The sequence below is a fragment of the Crocodylus porosus genome, unplaced genomic scaffold (assembly GCF_001723895.1).
Source record: "Crocodylus porosus isolate Cpor-Errol unplaced genomic scaffold, CroPor_comp1, whole genome shotgun sequence".
NCBI classification, from domain to species: domain Eukaryota; kingdom Metazoa; phylum Chordata; order Crocodylia; family Crocodylidae; genus Crocodylus; species Crocodylus porosus.
The window spans coordinates 1,472,844-1,500,563 of NW_017728916.1; the positions used below are offsets into that span (position 1 = coordinate 1,472,844).

The 27,720-nt window shown below is 42.9% G+C and overlaps 1 protein-coding gene across 1 annotated transcript in view; it reads right to left on the minus strand.

The window, feature by feature from the left end:
• Window positions 1-946: 946 nt before the first annotated feature.
• OPHN1 (oligophrenin 1) overlaps window positions 947-27,720 on the minus strand; it is a 103,841-nt gene continuing 77,067 nt past the window's right edge. The window contains exons 13-24 of the mRNA XM_019536216.1: window positions 25,000-25,062; window positions 23,798-23,872; window positions 21,664-21,748; window positions 20,847-20,905; window positions 18,533-18,638; window positions 16,868-17,027; window positions 12,052-12,199; window positions 9,690-10,001; window positions 7,367-7,532; window positions 5,838-5,888; window positions 4,927-4,977; window positions 947-4,028 (exon numbers count right to left, since the gene is read on the minus strand). Coding sequence (XP_019391761.1) covers window positions 4,935-4,977; window positions 5,838-5,888; window positions 7,367-7,532; window positions 9,690-10,001; window positions 12,052-12,199; window positions 16,868-17,027; window positions 18,533-18,638; window positions 20,847-20,905; window positions 21,664-21,748; window positions 23,798-23,872; window positions 25,000-25,062 — 1,268 coding nt within the window. The 3' untranslated portion in view covers window positions 947-4,028; window positions 4,927-4,934. The remainder of the gene's footprint in view (window positions 4,029-4,926; window positions 4,978-5,837; window positions 5,889-7,366; window positions 7,533-9,689; window positions 10,002-12,051; window positions 12,200-16,867; window positions 17,028-18,532; window positions 18,639-20,846; window positions 20,906-21,663; window positions 21,749-23,797; window positions 23,873-24,999; window positions 25,063-27,720) is intronic.

The following is a 27,720-nucleotide window of genomic DNA, read 5'->3' on the forward strand; positions in this document are numbered from 1 at the left end:
TTCTCCTGCATTCTGTTACATTTCAAATGCTTGGTTGTTTATGTAATGTTGCAAAAAACCCACGAGGCTGAGAAATGATTTATGGATTAATTTAGGAATTATGTCCAAGGCAATAATGGGGTGGAATTTAAGAGAGAGGAAAGAATTTAAGAGAAAAAAAAAAAACAGGAGGAAACAAATGCTTCCTGAGCAATGGATCATTTTTCTCTGGGAACTGGTGGAAGCCCTGGCATTGAGGCATTGAAGGGTATGACTACAAGTGCAAATAAGGAACAACAGCTCTGCATTGTAAGATGCTTGATTACCTTTGTCTCTACTTCTAGTATTTCCAAGCCATTTCACTGTACGCAAATACTTCAGAAATTTCCTGAGGTCCATAACGACACTAAGGCTAGGGACTGACATTACACATAAACCGGTATAATAGGAAACCAGTTTAAGTCTGTAACACAACAGAAGTTCATTGCACATAAACCACTTTCAAAATGGGCAAAACCAGTTTAAGATTAACCTAAATCAATTAAACCTGATACTGCATTCGTCCAGGTTTAACTGGCTTATTGAATTTCTGTCCCAGATCCCCTCCAGAGTCAAGTTAACTCACAGTCTCCCAGCACTGCAGGATGCTTTGTACCTCCCCTGTGACCCGCCCCCGCCCCCCCTTGCAAGACGGGCAGGTTGAGCTTTGGCCCAGCGTGGAGGCATGCTCCAGCTCCACCTGGCTTCCAGCCTGAAGTGCTGCAGGCATGTAGCTGCATTTCTGGACTCAAAAGTGAAGGTCTGTTCACCTGCTTATCAGTTCAATCTACGCAGTTTAAACTACTCTGTGAAGATTGAATCAATTCAGTCTTTGGCTCTTTGACTGTCCGTACTTACCCTTAAAAAACTTTAAAATAAAGCTCATGTAATCAACAATAAAAATAAATAAAAGGAGAGCACAGAAATGCTGAAACACACATCCTGGATTTTTACTTCATGGAAACGTCATAACCATTACAGCTAACATAAACTTTTACAAAGCAAACTGGATCAGGCAGCTGATGGCACATGGTGCTTTAATACTCAGTACAGCACTGCAAATGTCCAGGTGACTTCTATAAGCTCAGCTCCTGGTCACAGGCATGAAATGTTTCCCAAAAAAAATCACAGAAGAACATCTTACGTGATTTACAAGTGAATGCACAGTCCCCGAACATTCACTTGTGCTAATGGCAGGGGGAAAAAAGAGCACAGCCACAAGACAAATAAACTGAAATGGATGCCATTGTGTACGTTTCCAATTAACTGCCGTCTTCTCTTGTTTAGAATTTCAGAAATTTGGCAACCAGGCCTCTTTCTCTGCTGATTTTGTTCTCTGTTCCAGGTCCATTGACAAATACTAGTCCCTCCTCAGTTATACCCCTCAAGTATCTGGTGCCAGAAAAATGAACGGGGAACAAGTTGCTTTACTTCCTTGTTTGCCCCTCAGCATTGTCTGTGTTGGGACGAGTGCTTTACAGCCATATTTTCAAATGGCACTACTAATTCTGGGAGTCTTTACTTCCTTGGGCCTAACATTAAACTATTAGGAGCCCTGTTTTTTTATGTGCAGCATCTACATCTCTCTTTGATATTGATAAAAGTGTGGGTGCTTATAACATTACTGAAAATCCAGACCTGAAGTGTTTCATTCACCTGTACCCATGCTCAAAGGATGAGGGTTGAAGTGGCGCGAGTGATAAGGTGTGTGGTTCACAGCCTAAAGGTTACATATTTGAAGCCATAGTAGAAGCACTCATGTCATGGCCTGTCAGATTCCAATAAATCTGCAAATTCTGGTGAATATCTTGGCACCAGGACATGAGAAAGGAAAAGGATTTACAGGATACCTCAGGAAATTTTGGCTTCAGTAACATCTGTTAACAAACCAATAAAGGGTGCTCACATGTTGTCTTTTGAAGCAGTCACACCAAAGCAGTGGCAATGACTCCCCTCCTCAATGAGAGATTCAGAGACAAATTCATGCCTGACTTAAGAAGGCGCCATTCCACTGATATCAACTGAAATTGGTTTACAGACAACGGACAGGATTTCCCACTAGGAGTAGAGTAATGCTGATCTAGATAAAAGCCCTTGACTGCACCCCTCCTATGCCCACCAGCTTCCCATTTCTGCTAGATAGTCTGGCGTCATTTTATCTGTGTAGATTTGTAACAGCTTGATTCAAACAGGACCTGCTCCATTCCCTTGGCATTGAGAGTGCTTTTCTTCAAAGAATGAGCCAAGCTGATCACAATTTAAGAACACCAGCACACTGATGTACATAATGCAATACTGCTGTTTACATCATATTTTTTGAAGCCCCCTTTATCTGCCACTTTTTATAAGCGTATATATACAGGACTGCCAGCTGAGAGCATGGTACTGCAGCCACAGGGAGCAGCCGTACCATTCACACGCCATTGCAGTACCTGGTAAAGGCCAGAATGACATTCAGTAATGACGCAGCATTGTATACTAGATGCACAAGAAGGCAGGCAGCAAGGACAGCAGTCAAAGGAACAACAATTTGCACACACTTTGGCAAATCAGAGTTTGCACCCCAGTCACAGCTGAAGCATACACCAAGGATGTTTGCTTTGGTTCCAAACCATCACGCTTGCAAAAGGGTGTTTGTTATAACATGGAACTTCTAATTAACAGGCTAGCAGTTTCTGGGAATGATTAGAAAACACTCACAGGACATGAGGACAGTAGCTGGTGATGGGGAAGGTGCTTCAGCCCATGGGGGGAGTTGGAAGCTGCTTGTTGGGCAATTCTATTTAAGTACTGTATCATGGGATCATCACTGGCTTTCAGTGGAACCATGACATGGATCTACATCATTAACAGAGGTGCAAGCAACAGCCACAGCTAAGGGAAACATATCTCCCTTCCAGATTAAGAGTGCAATATAACAGCAGCTGCTGCTGTGGAGAAAGGGTCCGGGGCAAATACCCAGACACAAGGGTGCTTCTCAGGAATGTTGTTCCCAGTCCAGTGAGTCTCATCCTCTGAGTTCTGGCAAAGTAAAACAGAAACAGGACTGATACTCTCCTTGCATCTGCGTAGCCTGGTAAAGGAGTTTAATGAGAGCAGAATAAAGATGGATGCATGGAGCAAAAGGGCCTGGCATTTTTCAGCTTCAAGAGACTGTGACCAAGCTGGTACTTTTTGGAAAAACACTTACTTTAAATACTCAGAAAGACACCAGGCACAGCTATGTTTACTAACACACATGGTAGCTGCCTTTGCAGCACAGGGGCATGCTGTGGGGCAGCGATGGGTAACAGGAGTGCCCTTAATGCTGGGCATGAAACCCCGCCCTTAGCACTAGCAGTGTTCTCATTAATACACACTGCATCGTTAACCACTGGAACAACACAACAGAACTGACTCAGGAATGAAAACAGGCTTTCTTGAAAATGGTGCGTCATAGCAAGTAGTTTCCGACAATAAGATGGTCCAGTTCAAACTTCAGACCGCTCCGTCCTGGTACTCAAGCTCTGGGAATCTGTAGCTTGCTTTTTGGCTGCAAGTCCATCTGAGCTGAAAGTCCTTCCAGGGCAAAACTGCTACAGGGTCAGGGTGCGGACAATGCCCAGAGTTCTCTGTTATTCCTTTTAGGACATATCAGTCATCCTCTGCCCAGCTCTGCAGACTGGGTCACCTTCCACTAGTCAGCATCAAACCTAAGGTTTATCACCCTACATGATAAGCATCCTTTACACACTGCATAATGCAGGAGCTCAGGGGTGTGTGTGGCCAAAAGAATTCAAGATGCACATTTAATTTAACAAACAATAGGTCTGGATCTTCCTGCTGTTTTGTCCTCCTCTCCTGTAACTCCCTGGACTGTTCATAATAGTATGCCCCAAAGTCAGTGTCCAGTGGGATAGCTGCTCTCCATGGCCACTTCACGCAGGCTCAAACCATCTGGGTGCTTGGAGAGGCCATTTCAGATACAGGGAGAACTACCTGGAACCAGCCAGGATTGGTTAGTGAAATATCTGAAAGAAGAAAGCAATTGTGTGAGTAAAGCCAACAACCACAAAAAAGCAATAGCAAGAGACAACCTGCCCTGGCAAAAATATATTGGTCATCTAGTCATTGTGGTCAGGCCTAAACCTAGGCCAGACCTCAGCACCCCAGCCTTCGGCATTGTCTGCACCTGACCTAGGACTTTGTGGGCAAGGCAACCCACTGTTCATGTGGATTAAATGGCGATAAGGGGGCAGAGAGGGCATCTATATGCATGTCCTCTGGGGTGGAGGGGGTGGCACTTTAAATAGAGCAGCTCTCAAGGCTGCTCTAATTAAAGCGCCTTCAGTGTCATGTGTATTCAGCATCCCGCGCTTCAAAACTGGTAGCAGGCACATTTTAACTAAAGCCCATTTGACAAGCTTTAGTTAAAGCACCCGTGCCACCATTTTGAAATGCAGGGACACTGAATACACATGACACTGTGAGTGCTTTAATCAGAGCGTCTCTGAGAGCTGCTCTAATTAAAGCACCACCCCATCTACCCCAGACCACATGTATAGACACCCTTTCTGCCCCCTTATCACCACCTAATCCAAAAGAACAGTGGGTTGCCTTGCCCACAAAAATCCTAGGCCAGGTGCCACCAGTGCCGACATGCCATCACATGTATAGGTGCCCAGAGGTGCTGATGCATCTTGCCCTGCTACACTGCTACCAGAGCAGAGGGGGAATGGGCCCCCTCCAGTCATCACCTCTCCTCCAAACTCCTCTGCTGGATGAGGGGAAGAAAGGCTGCTGTCAGTCAGTCTTTCTTCTTCCAAGATTCCCAACTACCTCCGCTGTCTTCCTCACCACCCAACCCACTGGGGGGCCAACCTTGGTTCAAACTGTGCTCTAGTGGGGTTTTTTGTGACTGAAACGTACCGTTAACCTCAGCTCTCATCATTTGGGAGTCTGCCTTGAGGTGATGAGGAGCTGCGAATAAACAGGGAAAAAGGAGAGAAAACAAATTAATTTCATAAATAAGCCTAAATTCAAGTGTATGCATCTAAAAGGAAAGTACTCCATAGCTGGCCAGCTCAGTGATATACTGCTCAGCACTCTCGGTGAGGAAATTGTCACATGCTTTAAAAGAGAGACAACATCTATCACCTTCTCAAAGCCGTACACAGCCCTTAGGGTGCTATTGGAACATGTTGGTAATCTCCGAGAGTGAGAGGTGGAGGCTACAAAACTAAATTTGATTACAACAAATAAACTTCACTGTGCCTAATTCAAACCCCTGCCATCTCAGCTGACCCAGAGAATCTGATGCTGTCTCCAAACCCACTGCTTCATTACACTGGGCTAAATAATGGTAATGTTGTGACCTGCAAATAGATCATGTGACACATCAGTTTAATAGCTATTTCTGTATTAGAAGACTACCCTCTATCCAGGCAAAAAGGAAAGACCCAATGATCCAACAGGATTTTCTCATCTATTCTATACCACGATTGTAAGCTTCTCAAGCAGTGAGTATAGGGTGAATACCGCCCTATACACACTTTCAGAATTGAACACACAACAGCGTACAAACCCACAGAAGTATTTGGTAGCACACCTGCTCAAGCTAATCATTCAGTCCAGGTCTGGATTTTACAGACCCCACAGCTTCCCCTGTTTGAATCCACTGTTCTGGTTGGAACCTCTTTGTTATCTCTATAAAACACACATGCTCAGAGAAGAACCAGAGGGTCTTTCCAGCTTGCTGTGGCAGTGCCCTCTATGTTGAGTGCAGACTCTTGTCCATGTGTGCGTTCACACGAAGGGTTTAAGTTCCATGCATCTCTTACCTGCTTGTCCTCTGGGAAGCAGTCTCAAAGAACTTGGTTCTGGAGGCCACTCTGCAGACAAAACCAGAAAGGTTTTTTTTACATTTACCCAGCACAAGGCAGCTATTTGTTGAAATAGTATGTGTGTCAGGGAGTGGTTTAGAGCAAGGCAGGGCGAGAGGGTGCTATAGGAGCAGAGTGAGGATGATCAAGGCCCTTCTAACGGACAATCCACCTGCTCTCACACCTCTTGCCTCTGACCGTTCTGAACACATGCTACCATCAAGGATGCTTTGCTGTCTGTCACTTGGCTACCCAATTCAAAGCCCAACCAGCTGGCTTAAAAAACTTACCCCTATGTCTTTAATTGGCATGATTTATCTCCATTGTGTTTACTTCAGACCTGGGTTTAAATCAATTATGAAGAGAGAAATCACAGCAAGTGATTAAGGACAGTAAGAGTGTGGCCTGTTACTGTTACTCAGGCATGATTACCAACAGGAGGTTCACTTGAGCAAGGAGATTTGGATCAACTGCATAACTCTGCTTTACTGAAAAGTTATTTGCCAAATAAAGCATGGCTTTACTAGAAATGCTGCATCTGCACATTATCAGTGCACTGAGCGCAGAGGGTTTGGAGTGTGCTTCACGTGCCCTCACTCTCCTATGAAAATTTGGGATCACATCCCTTGTTGTTCAGATATTTTTAAATGCTTTGTGGCATTTAAAAATACAATTTGGTGATAAATGATGGCTAATTAGTACATTTCATCCTTGGTGCAGTGTGTGGGGCCTTAAATCAAAGCTCTGGAGGGGAAAAAATGCCAACCTTGAAGTAAATGATGAGAGACAATTAAGCAACTGGCTGTCACTAATGTCTGCTACCCTGATGAAATGGTCCAGCACAGGATGACATAGAAATGACAAGTTTATACTCCATTACTGTATTACAGCACCAACAGCAAGGAGTGAGGTCTTTGTCAGCAATGCCTAGACATCCATCTCCAAAACAAATTCTTACTGTTCTTCTTAAAAGGCATCTTGTTATTCTGACAATGGTGTGTGAAATCCAGACACATCTTTTACTCAGGCACTCTCCCATTTGCTCTAGTGGAATTTTGTCTAACCAAGAACTGAGTGAAATTTGAGTGGGGACCTAGGGTAATTTGTGCTAACCCTTCCTCCAGTTTTGCTTGGAACAAATCCAAGCCAGCCTGGTTCCTTCTTGGAAGTTTCATTCTTCAGTGTGGCTTGACCAGCTGCCAGCAGCTAGCAAACGCAATACAGAAGATGCTGGCAAGTCGAGTTCTAGGACCACAGCAGAAAAGGTTTGCAGTTTTGTTGTACCACTACTATAGGTCTAGTTTTATTCTCTCTCCTCTTCCTTTTTCAAATACTGATGGAATGCAGCAGCTACTGCTAGTTTGGTCTTCCAGGCTGAGTCTCATTCCCAACGAACGCTTCCCAAATCCCTCGGCTATGAAGAGTTGCCTCTTGCTGACCTGTTCATTCAGGGGTGTCTGTACAGCCCCGACAGATTTCCTACTTACACAGATGATGGCATTTCCTCTGCTCCTCCTGCTATTAGCTCTGGCTTCTGCTCCAGCTTCTGGGGTGTGGGGGCTCGGCAGGGAGGGTCAGGGGGTCTCACTGGAGGACGTGTAATCACTGGCTTGTCTCCATGGGATCGTACTTTAGTAAAGCTGTCATAATCACCTGAAAGGTTGAAGGTTACAAACATGGTCTACAGTGGCAGCAAAGGATTATGAAGAGGCAAAGCATTCAGACTAGTTAAGAGAGGAAGGGCATTTGGGGAATCTACCACCACTGGCACAGCTAGACATTGCCATTTCAGGACAAGCTGGTTGTATACATTTGGTTTGCAGGTATTACTGCATTATTTGAGAGGGAAAACTAATCACAAGGTGCAGCATTGCCCTTCAAACCCAGGGAGCGAGGGTTCAATTCTGGTTACAATTCCCTCTTAGGATCTCCCTGGGTCTCTACTTGTCCATAAGCATATTCAACCTTTATTTTATGAAGTGATTATATATTTCCTCTCCCTCATCCATCTTCCCTTCCTCCTTCTGGCTTTCTATTTGTTCTCTTCTCCCAGTTCCTATTCTTTTTGAGTTTTGTGGTATGGCTGGCTGACTATCCAAGTCCAACTATCCATACATTGCCATCATTAATTTTTTGAACCCACCACGGCACACTTCTCCTCTCTACCCCATTCCCTGTCCATTGGTTTGGTCATCACCATCTGGTCTGGCCACCACCAGCAGAGTATCATGGGGAAAGATGCTATTTCACTTGTGCTGCTTCATCTCTGTGAACCCTTGGCCCCTCCTTGATCTAAGACACAGTTCCATTCTCACCTTCCACCAGCACAATTTTTTCAAGAAGTATTTTATAAAGCCAACAGAAAAATCTCATCTCTGCCCCTATGTAAAACAAGCCCTGGGACTCCAAATCGACTCCCAACCAGAGCAAATCTTTTAGAAAAATGTCCAACCTTGACTTTAAAAATTTCCAGTGATGGAGAGTTCACCATGAACTCTTGGCAAACATTTAACAATGTGTTTCTAGTCTAACTTTGCCCTTCTCTTATCAAGCCGTTATTCCTTGTATAGGTATTTATACCCTGGAATCCTTAACCCTTTCTCTGATAAGAGGAATAGATTGTGCTTCTTGAGTCTTCCACTAAAAGTCATGTTTTTTTAGTGCTTTCACCAGTCCTGTGGCTCTCTTCTAAACTTGTTCCAATTATCCAACATTTTCCCTCAAAGTTTGGACACCAGAACAGGGAATGATAGTGTAGTAATGGTTCATTAGTGTCTAATACAGATGTAACAGAACATCTCTAACTGCTATCAACAATGTTGATTAAGAGTAAGGTACACCCACAGCCATCTGTAAAAGCCATCCTGTTATTCCAAAAGCTGATTTCCTCTTCATATTCATTTGATGGATTTAAATGAGACTGGGGTATTAGCCAAATGAACCTTTTGGTAATGCTATGGAGCCAAGCTTTGTTATTCTTCCTTTTGATTACACCCAGGAGACAACCCACAAATACACAGCTTACTTTTGACTTTCTAAACGTAAGACTGTGAACATTACTGGTGTGTGAAAGCATGTAACAAGCACTGGGATGAATCAGGAAGAACACCGCTTTCATGACAATCTTATAGGAGGAATAGTAATGAACAGCAAATGCGTATTTCTAAAATGACCTGTACATAGCAAGACTGTTCCAGACAAACATGGGCAACTTTGCATGGGCGACTACAAACAAGGAGACCCACATCCCTTCTTTTTTTCCCCTGTACAATGCCTGCTCAGACATGGCCCTACATCTTCTCCCTTCAGATCTGCATTTTGATTTCAGGATCTCCAGTTATAGAGGCTTGACTTTTCATTATGCCTCAGCCCACACCTTGTGGCTAAGACTAGGCTACAGTAGCAACAATGCTACTTAACCCTCTGGCATGACAACGGCCAGTGTTTTCTCTCCTCCAGCAGTAAGCAACAGGCTGAACTTATGTGCCTGGCTGAAATTAAATGGGCCCAACCCAAAAAGTGTCCATAACTGGGAGAGTCTCAAAAGGAGGGTTCAGATCCATTGATCCACTCTGGCTTATAAATATCTTGTTTTTTTGTCCCCTTTCACTGAACTTCATGAAAAGAGGTGCAAGTGGGAAAACTGGCATTTCCCTTTGCCAAGAACCCACAGGTTTCTCGAATGCCAGTATTCAGGGGTCTTTGTCATATTGCCATTATGAGTTCTGCAGCACAGCAAGCTGAGCCAGTCCTGTCCAACTTCAGGTGTGATCTCCGTGTGTGGGAGGCCTTACAAAACAGAAAACTTACCCTCCTTGCTGTAAATCACAGGCCTGGGGGCAGGCCTCTTTGTGTGGAGAGTGGTGGTCTTTAAAGCAGCAGTGCCTGTCACCATACCATTTGCAGCCTTGCTGGCAACCTTAGATCCCCCATCCTGCAGTTTGGACACCAGCTTCCCTACATCCACCTCCAGATACTGTTCCAGCTTGTGGTCTGAGCCAGGCCTCCCAGGATCAGCCTCTCCTGCTCGTGGCATGGGCATTCGGTTGCGATGAAGTGGCTTGGGAGCTTCTGTGCTGTTACAGATGATGGTGCCATTAGGAGTCTGGTTATGGCTGTCACCTGTGAAACCAAAAGGCAAAAAGAACAAGCATCCCAGGTGAATCACAGAACCTGATTTTTACAAGTGCTCGTTCAGCTCCCACAGCTTTTGTTAATCTCTAGCTGTTCATTAGCTTTGCAAAATAAAGCTCATGGTATGTGTAATAACAGCAGCAAGAAATAAGCACAATTGACTGGTTTGCTTTCACTGTCCCTGCTGAGTCAATTATGAAAGGTAAGTGGCTTATGCCGGTGGGGAAGAATAAGTGACATTTAAACATTAGTTTGGTTTCACTACTCTTGAGCATTATTAGCAGGTAAGGAATGGAAATGATCAATGCATGTGTAAAATCTGGGATTTTTAGAGGGATGCTGTTAACTCTGAGTGCCTGGCCAATTAACAAAAAGTAGAAGTAAAAAGCTTGCCCATAAATCTCCCTATATTTTTGGGGGGGAGGGGGAGAATTGACTGACATTTCCATATTCCTCCAAAAGCTTTCTTCCTTCTATTGCTGTGTCACAAACCCACAAAAAATGAATGCCCCCATAGTGAAACTAGCTACACAGTCCAACAAGTCATGAACACATTTGGTTTGATTCAGACAAGTTGGGTTGTTGTTACAGCCATGGTGATCCAGGAAATGTGCAAGAAGCAAAGGGTTTTTTGGTGATATCTTTTATTGGACCAACTGTACAGTTGGGAGAGATATTATACAAGGTTTGGGCACAAAATGCCCTTCATTGGGTCTGGCAAAGAAAAAGCTACAGCCTAAGCTACAAAAAATAGATAAAACCATGGCTTGTTATGCTTAACTCCGTAAGTAAATAAAAAGATACCTAAAGGAATAGAGGGCTATAAACTAGGGGAAAAAGGAATTTATAAGAAGTAGTTTCAAAACAAAAGAAGTGCAATTGAATAGATAAAATTATGTAGAACAATCCTATATGTAGAATGACACTGTCCAGTTGACTGCATGAATACATGACAGATAACATACATAATAGATATACAATAAATAGCTTGCCCTTGATTCTTGCTCATCCAGGGAAGCACTGAAGTACAATCTCAGCTTGTACTGACTTTTAAGAACTATTCAAGTGCTTAAAAGTTAACCACATGTTTAAGTGCATGTTTAGGTTGGGCAGATGCTCAAAAAAACATACAGCATCTAGTGCAAAGTGTGGTCAAATGCACAAAGTACATATACTTAAAAAAAAACCCTAGAGAAAATATACTTCTAATCTCTTTCAGTGATAGTGATCTTGGGAGCAATTAGTAGCAGCAGCTGGTAATATGTTTGCAGACAGAAGCATGATTTAGAGTTGATGGTGCCCCTGCAACATGATGGGTGTGTCCTTCTGAGTTACTAACTCCTTACAAAAAAGAAAAAATGACTGAAGAGCAGAACTGAATGTGAACCAGGAAATGTTTTCATCGGGACTTGCAAACAACCAGTTGTTCACTTACTTTAAATACTCTTTTGAGGGATACCTCACCTGAGTGACCATTAGGTGGTCCATGGTTTAAACACCATCATAAGATCCCCCGCAACCAAGCTTTGGCCTATACAATCCAAGGATTTAAATGAAACACTGATCTATTTATTTTAGCTGTGCTTGGCATTACCTTTGCATTTCCTATACTGTGCCAGAGAAGACACTCTTTTATTTCTCAAATGTATTTGCTTATTGGCATTTCTCTTTTACCTTTGAATCTGCACAATTTTATCACGATTCTCAATCATGCAAACTGTGTGTTTGGTTTACACCTCTGAGGCAGCAAATGATCAGAAAACCCTGCCCCCAGAGAGAAGGGTTCATCGAGAACATAAGATGGTGCAGCCTACATAATGAGGTGCGTTTCCTTTGCTTTCTGCCAGAGGAAATAACCTGCAAACCAAACAGAGCTTTTCAGCCAAAATGGTCATGCCCTTGGTAATACAATACTGTTACTACCATTTCAAAGCCTTCTTTTGCAAGGAACAGAAAGGTGCGTCCTTGGACATGATACTGGCAAGTGCAATGTAAGAGGTTTCAGGTGGATGTGATGTTAGTGAATAGCTGAACTGACCTTCATTTTCTTCCACAGAACCACCAAAGAAGACAGGCCTTTCTCTCAAAGGGCGCTTGGAGATTGTGATGGGCTTGTGCCTACGGGCGGCTACCCTGGGAGGAGGCACTGGGGGAGCTGCATTGTCCTCTGGCGGGCCAGAGTAGATCTGCAAGGAAGAGTGGTTTAGAAGAACATGATTTCAGTTGATCCCTGTGCTCAGTTATTTAACGATTCTCACTGTGCTGGGCCAGAATGGCAACCCCTGGGGTTTCCTGTGAGCCCTATTAGTCAGCCTGATTTTTTCAGCCCCTACAGGACACATTGACTGAGAACTCCAAAGGGGGAAAAAGACTGGACTTGTGAACCCAACCAAATAAGAGGTAGCAAGAGAACTGGATTCTACTTCAGACTTTGCCATCAATGTGCTATGTGACGTGGGAAATTCAGTGGGCTTCTGTTTCCCCATCTGTAAAATTTGGAATATGTGATTTCCACCACCTCAGAGAAGTGTAGCGAGGCTCTGCTTAGTGATGGAAGTGGACAGGAAGGGGCTAATGACAAAGACTCATTATTGTCATCGTTAGCTATGCAATTTAAATCCGAAGAGAGAACAGTGTTTTAGGGATGCTCAACAGGAGCCAGGCACTCCCTTTCCAGAGAGAATGTGCAGCAATATTTGGCCTCTTTTGTTCAACAGCCTTGTAACCATGGGGAGTTTAGTCATTTCTGGCTGACTCTCTCTTCAGCAGAGACAGGTGTATCCTACTCATTGTGTTGGTTTAAGAACAGGGATGCGATTGTCACCTCACTTCCTCAGGTGCATGTTTCTCACCTGATGCTTCAGGCTTCAGTCTTGAATATAGCATTCCCAACACAGACACCCCAAAGCCATGCAACTTAAATGCAGAGCAAAATGTGTGAACTACCTACAGAAAATGCATCTTACAGTATACCCTTGGGGGGCCAGTCCTAACCTGCATCCAGGTGGGTTGCTGGGTGCAGATTACTGGAGGGAACACACAAAAGCTATTACAGGTCAGTAAATTTGGGCCTAATTCCACACTTGCTCAAACATAGTTTAGAAAGGCCTTAGGGTTGCTCTAAAACTATGTTGCTTGCCTACTGAATTCAAGTGCCTGGTAGATGAGCCAGTGAGCACAGCAATACCTTGGAAATAGTCTCTTCCTCTTATGCATGCTACCAAAACCATGGGTACAAGCTCAGGATGGTGGATGAGCTGGCTATGAGACTTCTACAGCACTCAGAAATTCTCCTATGCCAAGGAAATCCCCAGCTGTCTGCTTATGCCTTTGTACAATCAAAGCACCACAAAGACAGAGTTCTGCTGTACTTAAAATCTGGTAGAAACTCAGCACTGGGGAAAGCAATGCATTCCTCACTGTATACTTCTATGTCTCATGGTGGAGGCTTTCTTCTAGACAGATTTCCTGTTATGCATCTTTGCACACACCCACTTCAAAAACTAAAATGTAGCACTTAGCTATGCCGAGGAAAATGAAAGGGGGAAAAAAACCCCAAACCACTGAAGGATGAAACCTGTGTTAGCACAAAACTGCAGGGCATATCAACCATCCCTTGAAGCTGACAGCTGCAGAGAAATAATTTTCCATGCTGCTGACAAGAGCCAATTTAGTCTTTTGCAAAAAGCACCCAAACAAACCATCACGTTATTTGGAATTAGCCCGGAACAACCCTCAGATCCAAGACTCTTCTGGGGGCATCATAAAATAATCTCAGTGAAAATGTTTGTAGAAGCCACTGAAGGCAAATTAATTTGATTCCATTTTATTCTGGGCATCTGGCCTTTAATACTTATGTGGGTTGGTCTTAATTTAGCTGCTCTCATTCATTCAGTTGCTTTCTTCACGGTCGAAGAGGAATTGCAGTAAACTTTGGATAGGAGTTTGGAGATGTAAACTGCTACACGGAGGTGTTAATCCAACTGCTATTGGATTTTATCCTTTGGATAGTAATAGAAGTTGGATAGGGCCCTGAACGAGTAGACACTATAACAGGGACGGCCTGTGTGTAATGGGTTCCCGAGTCATGGACTGGAATCCCAATTGCAATGAAATATCAGAATTGGCAACTCTGACAGCAGGAAGAATAGAAAATGAGTCAACCCTGGAGAAGGACTGGTGCTGTCATGAGCTACACGACTCTCACTGGCTGGGGAGGCAGGTGGGGCCCCTGTTCTGCACAGGTACTACAGTGGGGGGACAGGCAGGGTCTCATTCAGGGAGACTTCAGAAAGAAGTAAATGCAGTGTTTTGTTTCATAAAATATCGTGCATGTCATTTTCTGTAAACAGAATCCTATGCGTTGCGTGTGTTTTAATCGAGACACTTTTGTCACTCTCAGCCGAATAACTCTGTGAAGTCAAGAAGTGGGATGAGACGCTGCAATGCTCTCCAGCTCCTTTCCCCTTAATCTTCTCTGTCACAAAGCCCAGGCAGAACATATAATAGTGGTAACAGGAGCCAGGCATTTCTGCAATCAGATTATCTGTATGCTGAGAGAGACCAACACATGAGCAGTTGAGGCTCTGTACTTTCACCAGCCAACTCAAAGGGCGTTAATAGCGTCTCAGACTTTGCCAGTGAGTTTGCTATGAATGCCGTCTCGGTACGTGCTCCTGCTTTTTCCATCTCATTTTGTTTGGAAGCCACACAGGCGACATTCCCTGTTCTGCAGCTATGTGCACGCACAACTCCCTCTAAAAGTAGTTAAGGGCAAGGATTCAGGAACTTCTTCCAAACTCAGATCTGTTCCATTGGATTGCTGGCCTTTGAAATCCTGCGACACAAAGCAGCTGCTAACGCTTAATGGACTCCAACACCCCTGGTCCTGTCCTTTCAAAATGGGGATACATTTTTTCCACCCTTGAATTTGAAGGTCCAGAACGTTCCTCTGGCCTAGGTGCTAAAGAGTGTGCTGTTACACAGCAGTCCTTGATTTAATAGCAACAGTTAATGGCCCATTAAAATAGTGAGGATTATCTGCATCAAAGTCAAGACAAGTTTCACAAAACCTGCTGAAACAACATCTTCATTCTTGGCCACAACATTCTGCAGAAAAGCAACTCTCGGCTTTCAGAGGAAGAGTGGAACTGGCAGAACCACGAAGACCTCTTACCACAAAGCATCAATTGTAGCAACGGCCTTCTGGCTCCTTCTGAGAACTGTGCCAAAATGCAAACCTTTCTGAGATGTGAACACAAGCCCTGCTCAGTTCCTGCTTTTTCAAATGAAAATCAAATTTAAATAATGCAAACGTACAATGATACTGACCTAATCTCAGCTTCAGAAACAAAGGTTTGTACAGGAGTGGGAGATATTTCCAGGGAGATCAAGTTTTTAATTTAGCCGTGGCATTCACATTTAAACTGTTGAAGCAATGATTACTCATGGAGACTCAGCGAACAATTTCCTTCTCCTTAACGCCTTCATACTGCACCCTATAAATAATAAATCAATCCTTTTCCATTTGAACTGTTTGCTTATGAGTGAGCTGAAGACATATTAGACTCTGAAGTTCCACTTAACAAGCCCAATCTAATAAAATGTTACAACTTAACCTTATAATTGAAAGAATTAAAGGTAAGCAAAGAGAGGACTGGCTTAATTAAAGATTTAATTCTGAATCTCACAGGTGGCAGAATAATTATACATTTGTCCTGGCTCCCCTGTACCAGTCATAACATGGGCCTGCATCCTCTACTACATTAAGGAAAAAAGAAAGTACATGCTCTAGCATAAAATCTGAACATCCTAACTTAAGCGTCTACTTGGCTGTGAGAGATTCCTTGGAAGGGATGTCAATGAACTGCAAGGAAATTGCTTTCATAGGCTTCTGCTCAATTCCTGAATCCAAAAAAAAAATGTCCTTAAGTACTCAAAATGCCCTGTGGATTCACTTAATCCTATCTCTGACCCTAACTTTTCACATATTACCGCAGAATGCAATCATTCTCTTCCAAATCAGCCTCCAAAATCCCAAGCAGTTCCTTTCTACCACAAACTGTGAATGACAGACTAAGAATTAAGGTAGTGCAACACTGAACATTCAATCATGACACAGAAAACCATGAATAACACCAGTTTGTTGCTAGTTGCATGTGAATAGATATGTACACAGCTAGACCTGTCACAGTGCGGATCCAACCACAAATGGGCCTGCTAGGCACTACTCCAGTGCGAATATTAAATAAAGTTACCATAAAAAGGAAAATCTTAGCGCAAACTCAAAATGGCCCTGCTGTGTCAGTGCCTCCACTTTTCTAACACTTCATCAGCATCCTGTGGTCTCTACCACTTCCACTCTGGAAACTTGACACCTGGATGGGCTACCGTAGTGCAAAGCATTCCACTTAATACAGAACAAAAATGCCAGTTATATGCTGAAGCCTCCCACAAACAGCCCCATTCTAGACCATGCCAGATAGGACCAGTCATTCTGCTAGTATGGGTTCATTCTCAGCCAAGAATTGGTTTAGCGGAAAGTATAAAACTCCTTTCATGTACAGTTATGGAATAAGATTCCCAAATGGGGAAGGGTCTCTCTGATTTCATGAAGGCAGTGATTTTTTTCCCCCCAAGACTTGGGCAAGTCATTTAACAAAACAGTGAAAAACATGTAATTGCTACAATTTCTCCTTCCCCCTTGCTGGATTTCTAAACAGCACAGTGAAAAACCATGTGGAGAATCCAACAAAAGAGGCCAATGGTCCAAACTAGAGAGCGCAAAAATACACATGGGACTTGATGGTGCAGAAGCGAGCTTTGGAGGCAAGTTCTTGAGGGCTGCCCCATACCTTTTTAAAGTGTTCGATGAGGATCTCAACCACAATGTTTTGGAATTTGATATTCATCATTGCGGCTACGGTGTCCTCCTGAGCCCGCATGAGGGTGGGGCCAAATATCACCCCCATGTTAGATGGTGACATTAAATTCTCTCTGCTGTGTTCACACACGCTGATGGAAGGAAAGCAAAAAACCAGAAAGAGATAGGATTAGAAAAGAGAATGCTAAAAGCCATTTAAAATCAGCAGGACTAATTCATTCCATTTCCTCTGTATTGCTGCAGCAGACTTGTTACCTAGCATTGTTGAGCTGGCCATAAAACAAGTATCTGGCTATGACGAGTACATTCTTTGGCTGCACAGGCCGTTTGAGGGTACAACATGCTGGCACTGTTGTTATTTGATCTCTTTGAATCTCCAGCTCCTCTTATAACCCTCTAGGATCCAAAACCCTCTGTGCTACACACACATTGAGTGAAACCTTTGGCTGGGAATACTTTATTCATCCCAGGCAGGCATGAGGAATAGTATTTTATTTTGGTTTTTTACAGCAAAGAAGGACTGTATACGAGCATAACACCTCTGGATGATTTCAGAGAGATCTCTAGGCAAGCTCTTTCTGTGGTTTCAAAAAACAGTTTTGTTTATTTAGCAGCCCTTAGATTTCTGCAGCACATGCAGTCCCACTGAGAAGCACTGACCGGTGAATGATTTACTAACTAAGCTAGGTAGAAACCACATATTTTGGATCTGGAATGGGAGCCAGAGCTTTGGGACTGGGGAGTAGAGAAATCACAAATGAGTTTGCTTTCTGTCATCTAGTTCCTGTTGGTATGAAAGGCTTTCTGCCAGCTTAGGTTTAGTGGAGGTTAAGCCACGACCTGGTGTTTGAAACACCACAACTAGGACTTGTAATGGGTTCTGTCAGACTTTTTAAAGTGATGACTCCAAATTAGGGAGGGGTTTTTAAAAAATAACATCTCTCTCAAGGACTAGAGGTAGGTCCAAACCAAGACCACATAGCCAGCTTTCCTGCCTGTGGAACAGAAGGGGAAGAATCAAATGGCACCAAAATGAACATCACCCTTTGTGACTACAAGACCAAAGCAGCTTTGTTTTCTTCTGCAGAAGTCCATTGGGAGGTGGCTTTTCCCAAATGGGATGGCCAAAACACATCCTTCCATTCCAGATGTTAATTCCTCTGTCAAGTATGTCTCTTACCGACTGAAGCCCAGCTTTGAAAATCTACTCATAGTCAGTCCTTGCAGGAGCACAAAGCTAGCAAACACATCGACAGCACATCCAGCACTGACCTCCAGTCCTAGAAAACCAGGGTCTGAAAACCAGTCCCAAATCTCAAACAAACCTTCTTTCTAGCCAGGCTGACCAGTCGATAGAGGTCATGTTCTGGTATCTTGGACCATGTTATCTTTAATTTGCTGCTTGTCACAAAGTGGCCATTGGGCAAAAGTGGCAGGTAGGAAAATAAATAACACTTACCCCGATCAAATGGCAGTGAAAAGAGAGCTAGACAATTTATGCAGCTTAAGTGCTCTGAGTTCCCTGGTGTGCAGTAGTTCACCAGGCTTAATTAAATTTACAGAGAAACACACTTGTTTCTCTGGCTACATAATTATCACTGTGGCTTAACAGAAAGATTTATTGGATTCTGCTTACTTGACCAGGTGTCGTATGAGGAGTTCCAACATCTCTCTGTTCTTGTCAGGTAGTTTATAAACTAGCGAGTGAATGGCTCCCAGCCTGTAATCCAGGTTCTCAGACTCTGGAAAGAAACAAGACAGAAATTTCTGCCTGTTGCTCAAAGCAAATCTGTGGGTGCTGTTCTCTTAGAAGACGGGGGGGGCCTTATCAAAAGCAAATGGATGTAATCACCAGGAGAGTGAGATTACACATCGTGAGAAACAAAATGAAGTGGAAAGAGAAGAAATCAAGCTTAAAAATATGCTCAGGGCTGTATTTTATATCTGAATTAGTGCCAATGAAATGTGTTGCATGGATAGAAATGGCACAACAGAGTTTTCCTCACAGTTACCCATGCTATCTCAATCATCACCGAGAAAAATCAGTGCTGGGAGCAAAGGACAGCTCATTTTTATGGCCTCTCTGCTGAGGCTGTTATTAGCACAGATCAACACAGTACTGTACTTAGGGTAAATGTGGGGGGGTGAAGTACAGAGTCCCTGCCCCACACTGCTTACACTCTAAAGGGCACAAGCCAGTATGGATCAATAAAATACTCAATGTAAAGAGAAGGATGTGTGATTTTTACAGCTGGAAAGCTTCATGTAGCAGCTGAGGTTTCTGATGGCGGAAGATGAGAGGGTTAATTTTTCTGCCCACCTGGCCATTACTGGTTTAATCACAGCTAAAAAACTACTAATACATTTGGGGCCTGAACATAATCAGCTGGAAGAGAAAAAAATTCTTTTGGTGGCAGGAAGAAGAACATTTTTCATCCTCCAAGAGCCAAACCCAAGGAGATGCTGAGCCCTCGCAGTTCCAGAGATTCCAGACAGAGCTGCAGGTGCTCAGCACGGTTTAACCTGGATTGTTTCCCATCTGCAGTACCTTCTTCAAACAGTTGCTCTTCTTTTTGTCAAGAAAGACAGCTAAGTAATCGCAAGACCAAGGTCACTGGCTCTGCACTCTTGCTCCAAGTGCAATTAGGGGACTAATTTAAACAACTACTTTAAAACCATTTCACTTTACTTGCAAAGAGACATTCTAGCAGACTGAGGAAAAGGAGTTGCTTGAAATGCGTCTCTACTCTAATTAGGCGCTATTGGCACACACATGTGGTTTGCTGATCTTTGTGAACACTAACAGCTCCATCAGGAAAATACATTTCATGTATTCAAAGGTACTATGGGATCAGCAACTCTGAACAACTTGCTTTGCCAAAGAGGACATCTGAGCAGCTGCCTGGCTGCAAGTGCCTGACATCTTATGTCCCTATTTACCCATTAAAAAATAAACATGATGCTCAGATTGTGTCCTGTTAGCATACCCATGTAATTTGCCTGACCTTTGCCAGCCGGGTCTGTGACTTAGTACTACAAGCCCCAGCAGAAAAATGCATTTCACACACTAGCAGGTCTTTTGAATTTACCATCCCAGGATAAATTCCAGTGCCAGCAAGGGCTGTGAGAGCTGCTGTGGCCACAAACATCTGTCACCTCCTGTATCTATTAACTATTAAAAAACTTGTCCAGAATCAACTGTAAGGACAAAACTGCTTTTAGAGTGTTTTAAAAATATCCTTTGGCTCTCAGGCCCACCTTGAGAGCACCTGAAGAGCTCTAAACCTAGATACAGGGAAGCATGCTGAGAGGTGACTGGCATGAGGGGAAGAAAAGGTGTGCTTCCTTTTAGGAGTGCTTCCCTTCAAACCAATTAAGAAACCAGAAGAAGCAGGGGCAAGGCTCTGCTACCTAAATACAGTGAGCCACATCCCCACATGGTGTAGGTCAGTGTACCCTAGTGAAGTGATGTCAACTGACCCACGGAGAACGTGCTCCAATATGTAGTGATCCTGCAAAATGCCATACCCTCACCAATCCCACAGCTCCCTGACGTACCGAAACATAAAGTGTCACTTGCTGATGAGCAAGGCACAGAGGAAGTCTCAAGACCCAGTATCCCAGAGGCTAAATCATAGTATTTCCCATCCCTATCAGTTCCTAAATGGATGTGGCTGCTGCACTGGCTCTGGCCCTCACTGGTTCCCATATAGTACAAGGGCACATGTGAAGAAAAAAAAAAAAAAAAAGACGCCCACCACAGGTTCTGCAACTTGTCTAAAACACTTCTACCTGAGCTAGAACACCATGTGCAAAACACTCAGCATTTTCTCTCGTTATGAGAGAGAGAGACAGAGAGACAGAGACATAGGGAGATGCAGTACTTTGATTCAGAGAGAATGCTGAAAAGTAGGGACAAGACAAGCAGGAGGGAAGCTGCTGGGACTTACTGGCAGCCAAGACCAGCTCTTTATGAAGCTTGTATGTCATGACGGGCTCAGACAGGTTCCTGAAACAAAGAGAAAGAATACTGAATTCCTCCAGGAGCCAGGGAGCAGCTGTGATTCTGATCTCATTACTGCACAAGCAGCAGCAGCAGGTATAATCTCATTGTGCTCTCCAGTACCAATGACTCCCGAGGTCCAGCTCGCTTTCCTTTCCTGACCCCTGTGAGTTATGCTCTACTGTGTATAGGGTTTTTAAAACAGATGCACTTTTCAAACAGACAAACACAAAAGCTACGTTCCTTGCTCAAAGAGTTCTGGTGTTTTTCCGTCACCCTCCCCACAATTGTTTTTCTTAGTAAAATGGGAGCACTCTCCTGCTATTGATGTTAGCTTTCTTTTGATATATTCATCCACCTGGCTCCTCCCTGAGGCAGAAGACAGACTGTTCCTTAGTGACCAGGGCAAGGGTTGGGAATAAGGAAATCTTGAATTCCCATTCCAGCTCTGCCGCCAACTTTCCACATGACAATTTTTCTGTCATGGGCTGTGATTATCCCCTGCCTATTAAGAGACGTTTGGACAGTTACTCTAGTAACATGAGTGGGGAACACAGCAAGTGGATAATGTCTCTAGAGCATTTTGAATATGAAAAATGCTTGATGTTACAATATTATTTACAGAGAAAAGAAAAGGAGACTGCTTTGAAATAAATTTAAAGTATATTGCAGTTTGCTGAGCCCCTGACTTAGGCTACTAATTAGTTACCACCTCTCTCGCCTGCCTTGGGCAATCTCAACCAGACAGAAACCCATGAAGCTACCTGAGGTAGAATTTCAATGAGCTGGTAATGGTCTTGATGTCCCAGTCACTGCTTTGGAGATCCACATTCCCTGGACATTTTGGATCTTGATGAGGAAAAGGATGTAAAATAATAAGACATAAATTAGCTTTGAAATAACCCTGTTTTTTTAAATGGCTATCAAAATACATTTGGGCAGGATTTCCTTTCATGGCAGAGGAGCCTGCAGTGGTGCGTAAAGGAAGCTGGTGATTCTTCCTGGTCAGGTAAAGCATAACACCAATGATAGCGCTGGTGGCCTTGATCTTCTGGAGACGACGTTGCTTGGAGGGAAGAGGATGACAGTGTGTTTAAAATTAGGGGGAGGAGGAAGATGGAAAAGGATGTGGCCTTAGCATGGCCAAAATAACACAGGGACTGACTTCCACCATAAGTCACAGAGGTTGGGTATGGAAAATCCTAAGGGCATGGGCAGATGAATAAATTATGCTGAGTTAAAAGGAAGAAAGAAACACTTACTGCATGTCAACTACTCTTCAGTCACTATTTTGGGCGTCTGCTCCTATCCTGCAGCCAGTGAAAACTACACTGACATTGCCAACTCCCAAATGAAACAGGGACCCACACAGTCTGGCTTCCACTTGCCCCAGGACAGCAGCAGGCATGCTGAATAATTACTACCCACCTGCTGACATTCTGTGAGTCTCTGCACTTTTAACTCAGAATAATGTATCTGTCCATACTCATGGATACTGTACACACTACATTGCCCATCAAGACTATGGATTGGGAAGGTAGGAATTGAGAAAAAATTAACACTTTCAAATTTCAGTGATTAATCATCAGGAAAGTGCAACTACGCATAGTATTCTGGCGTTCCAACTGGGTGGGAAGCCAATAAAATGACATATCAGGATAAGCAAACTGTTTAAAATAATAAAAATAATCACAGCGTTAGCAGCCTTTGAACAGAACATTTATATCATGTGTCTATTCAGTGATGTAAAGGCAGTTGTCTTAAAGTCTGCTCATCTGGAAGTTTGGTCTGTGTTCCAGGTTTATATAGTCTCCCCTATCTGGAAAGATATTCATGATAAGGATTCAGGTCTTGGGTATCTTACAGACCTGCCTTTGCCTTTGTGCCTTGATGCTTTGATGATTAAGCTGATCGTTTCCCAAGCTGCAGATTTGTGTCTAAGAGCAAGATGCTTCTTAGCACACAGATCTAGACTATGGGACATGTTCCTTGCTGTGGTCCAGGGTGCCCAATGTTGTTGACCTTCATAAAATTTTGCAAGGGCCTGTCTGTTTATCCTGGGTTCTTCTAAAATAGAGGAGGCAGAGTGGGGGATTGTTAACAGTGGACATATTTGGTGGCTGTTTTATTGGAATTGTCCCTACAGGTTGGCAAAAGACGTGACTAAAATAAATAACTGGTATCTACAGTAGTGATTCTCAACTCGGGTACCCCAGGACGGTGAGGGGCTTTGAAATCCTTTCAGAGGAGCTGCTGAGTGCCACACAATATTAGCACTGTTAAGTGTGAAACATGGTTTACAAGATAAAGCCAGGGATTTCAAATAGGAAGCTATGGTGTCAAGAAGATTCTGACCTGCTGTAAACTTTCTGAGTTCTCTGCCACAGAAAAACTGCTGTATATAAAGGGAAAATCACCCCTCAGGTCCGATTCTCATCTGCATTAATGACCTTTATCCTGCCACAGGAGAGCAAAGGGATCTTCCTGTACATGACAGTCAGGCTCTATGTACCTGGGGGTGGGGAAAGGGGCCCAGATTGCAACATGAATAATCTCTATGCTTTTGTTTGTACTTGCACCTGCAGTCACCAAAGGCTGCGAGGTGACTCCCCTGCTGCGTTACTGTTTCCTTTACTCCTCTAAATCTGGCAGCACTTAAAGCTTAAAGGACTAGGTGATAGAGCAGCCTGGAAAAGTGGCCCAGAAAAGGAGAATGAAAAATGATACTTCAGAAGAGCTAGCAGAGAACAGCAGCAGCCTGGAAGGCAAATAGCACAGGGAGATCTCTCTGCAAAAGTGTGCAGAAGTCTGTTTCACTTGGAAGCTAATCTTCTTTGTCGGTGCCTTAGAAATATAAAAACATGACAATTCAGTCACTTAAGAATAACTAACGCTTACCAAAGAATGCATTCAGAAGCTTCTGCACCTGGATATTGCTGCCAACAGTTCGATACACGCCCTCAGTAACAATCCCTGGACAGGAGAAAGATGAAAACCATTCATTTCGTGTCCTTTTGAGACTATGGTAGTTCAAAAGCGCCATCTACTGGAGCAATATTTTCTCCTAAAAAGCTAAGAGGGTGTCAGTGTCTGTTGCAGAATTGAAACACTTACCCTAAGAACCACATGAACAACTGAGAACAAATAATTGTAAATAAAACAAAAAACAAAACAAAACTGGCCACAGACTGATCATATTGTCCTCTAATGCATTTGTTAGGCAGAATGAGTCATCAAATATTTCTGCAAACTGCTCAGGCCATGTAGCTAATATGTGAGCAACTGGTGGCAAGTATTCATTAGTGTAAATTGAGCTGTTCACTTGGGACATTTCTGTTTTTTGACTGGATCAGTGCAACACTTAGAGTCAGATTTCAGAGATGACTAGTCACAAATCTGAAACTGACTTCTTGCCAGTCCTGCAACATTGCTTTAAATCTAGTTTGTTACCAAATTGGTTTGCTGGCATCACTGAGAAAGTAAAGACAGTCAAAGCTGATTCTTTTAAAGTATGAACCAATATTTGGAAAACTTGTTTGCATTATTTACTCAACTATGTTTCCTTTCCTGCAAACGCCAGTGGTTATACAGCATGGCTGGGATTTCTAGAGTCAGACTACTTCTGAGCAGATTACTGTTCTTCAGACTGGGGGACAGGGTTGTGGCTAAACCCGCAGGAATGCTTTGAAAAATTAAACCTCACATATGTATTATGTTTAAATAAATCTTTATTTTCTGAAGATACCCCCTTATGTTCACCTGACACATGCCTGAAAATAGTTTCAGAAAATGCTCCACTGTGGTCTGGTACCAATCATGTGGTATTTCAAACTTAAAGGCAAAGTTTTTGAGAAACTGAGGAATGAGTGAAATCAAAAAGAAAGTGGGACTTCAACCTTGACTAGTGTGTGCTGCTGCAGGTATTCTACGAAGACACGGTTTCTGTCATTTTGACATACGCTCTTTATCCAGTGAAAAAAGTTTGATTTTTATATGGCAATTTTGTCATGAGGAAGAAATCACAGCGCAATCAAATGCCATTCAAACAAGTAAATGCCAAAAGCAAATGGTTTCCAGTCACCGTGCTGATATCTTCTTACCTTTTGTCTCTACTGCATTGATGCATTTCCTTACAAACTTGAAGCCAACCTCGTTCAACTCCACTATTTCAAACAAAGGGAAGCAAAGTTAGCTGCCTGCGCGTCACATGCAGTTACTGGGGGAGACCTATCAAGGATGAAGTTACCGCAGGGTCTCACCTTCCAAGTTCGCTGCTTTTTTAGGGACTACATTTTCCAATCCAAACGTGTAAAACGCACAGCCGCAGCCACAGCCTAGTATGCAAATATTTTTCTGTGCAGGGTCAAGTCAAGGCTGCATATCCATTTAGCCCCACCTTGCACTTGTAAGGTCAGGTATTTATATCTCTGCATTGTTCTGAGCAAAATTACAAATGTATTTTGAAAGCTTATCCAAGATTTGTTTGTTTTCATTTGTTCGCTATTTTCCCCTCCCAAATTTGCTTTGCTAATAAGCTTCTACCCCACTTTTAATACATAATAATACTGTAATTTGGAGAGTTCAACCATACATAGCTTGCTGCCTGACAAGAACTGATTTGCAGATTCCAGTGTAGTAAAAAACCTGCGGACTGGCCTCTTCCATAACGCAACAGCATGTAATATGTATCTACTTGCTGAATTACAGAAAACAACAGAGCTATACTAAACAGAGAACACAAGCCTTCCCACTGATTAACCAACATAGTATTACAACAGTGGCTTTTCATCATAAGCTGGAATGCTAGTTTTCTCTGATTTAAAAAAAAAAAATCCCCAATTTTTGTTTTTACAAAAGTACCCCAAAATCCACGTTTTTCTATGATTAAAATGAAACACAGCTATATATAGCTCTCTATATTAGTGGCGTTTCATTTTAATCATGGAAAAATGTGGATTTGGGGTTACTTTTTTTAAACCAAAAATTGCAGATTTTTTTAAATCGGAGAAAACCAGGATCCCTGAAAAGGCAGGCAAAAAGCCGGCCTGTTTCTTATAGTGTTTGCTTGATTGATTCTATCTTCTTTAAGTAGATTACAGTTCACCTTGGACTAATGTGATGCCCAAGAAAGTCAGTCCGTTATACCTCAGTGGTATCCTACTTTGTTTCTTAGAGCCCAGTCCTTCAACTTACTTAAATGGGTTATCTCTAGTCACACTGACCCTCCTAATGACTTTGGTGGGACCGTTTATATAACGAAGTTTTGAGGAAGAGGGCCCATGCTATATGTTACTATGTCACTGGTTTTGTACACTGAAGTAGCAGTCTGTCTGTGGCAAACTGGTATTTTGAATTCCTCTCAAATATCACTATAACTGGGGAGAGGAAAAAGGCTGTCTAAAATCTCACTCATGGCAACTTTATATCAGAAGCAGGATTTCTTCCAAGGAATTTGGATCATGTCTATAGCTAGTCAGCCGGGAAAACAAAAGTTCTTTGATGGGAAATTTCAAAATGGAAAAAACTTCATTCAAAATGCGATTGGTCAAAAAACAAAAACAAAAAAAGTTTTTACTCATTTGGATTTCAATCCAAATTCCAAAGGAAATATCTGGTTTTGAAAATCTGGTTTCGAAATATAACACCATTCCAACTTCCCAACCTTTTTTTTTTATTATTTTCCAGGAACTATTCATCTCAAAATTTCTTGTGGAAAATGCAAAGTTTCTCCTTGGCCCTGATACTTTAATGTTAAAATTTGGTTTTAACATTAAGAGTAATTGGTTTGACAAGAAACATTTCCTCATGAAATCTATGGATGAACTCTCCTCAGTGCACTCTTGCAAGGACCTGTACGCTTGCCACAGCTACCAGCAAGTCAGTTTTAAGGAGCACACCTTTTCTTGGCATCTTTACCAGAGACCTGAGAAGCAGAGTAGCTTAACAGGAGGACCCGCTCACATCTATTAGCAGAGAGTTACTGCCTGATTTACCAGTCTGCATGGTGTCCAGTTCCATGCTGTTACAAATAGGGTTCATCTGTACTGCTGAGCTGGAAGGAACATAACTCATCTTCTCCAAGTGGGGACTGATCAGTCTCAAGGACTATGTACAAAAGGAGTTTCTTCCATCCAATAGCTGTACAGATTAAGGACATGCTACACAAGTCTGAGTAACTGAGCAAATCATGCCTAAGAGGCAAAGTGCATATTTTTCAATACCCACTAAGATGCCTCAGTAGTAAATCTGAAGTACTGAAATACTGGAGGCAGGGTGGTCGTAAAGATGCCACATTGCAGACCGTAAGCAAATGCAAAATGAAGGGGGTAGGGGGAGAGCTAAGGAGAACACTTTAGTATTAGCTGTAATGGGCTGTGGGTATTTGCACAGTCAACTGATTGAATGTGTGGTATTCAAGGTGGCACTCATGAACTCTAGCTCAAAACAGGAGATATGAGAGAACCCAATGGTTTTGGATTTTCAAGAAATCCCTTAAATATTTTCTTTCTTTTTTTCTTCCCCCAAAGGTTTACTGTGCAAAACTCTGTCAAATACCATGGGACTCTTTCCCTCCCTCCTATGTTTTCTAATGGAAATATAAGTGAAAACCTTATGTGTTCTCACTGAGTGCTTTGCAATTCTGGTTTGAAAATCTTCCTTATCTGGCTGGAATGGCCAGGGGATAAAATTAAAGAAGTCACACAGCAACACAATCAGCAGGTTTAGCACCAACTGGAACATGAAGTTCAAGGGTTTTGAGCTGTATTTGAAATCGAGAACTTGCATTTTTCCAGTGGGGAAGGAGGGCTTGGAATTAGCAA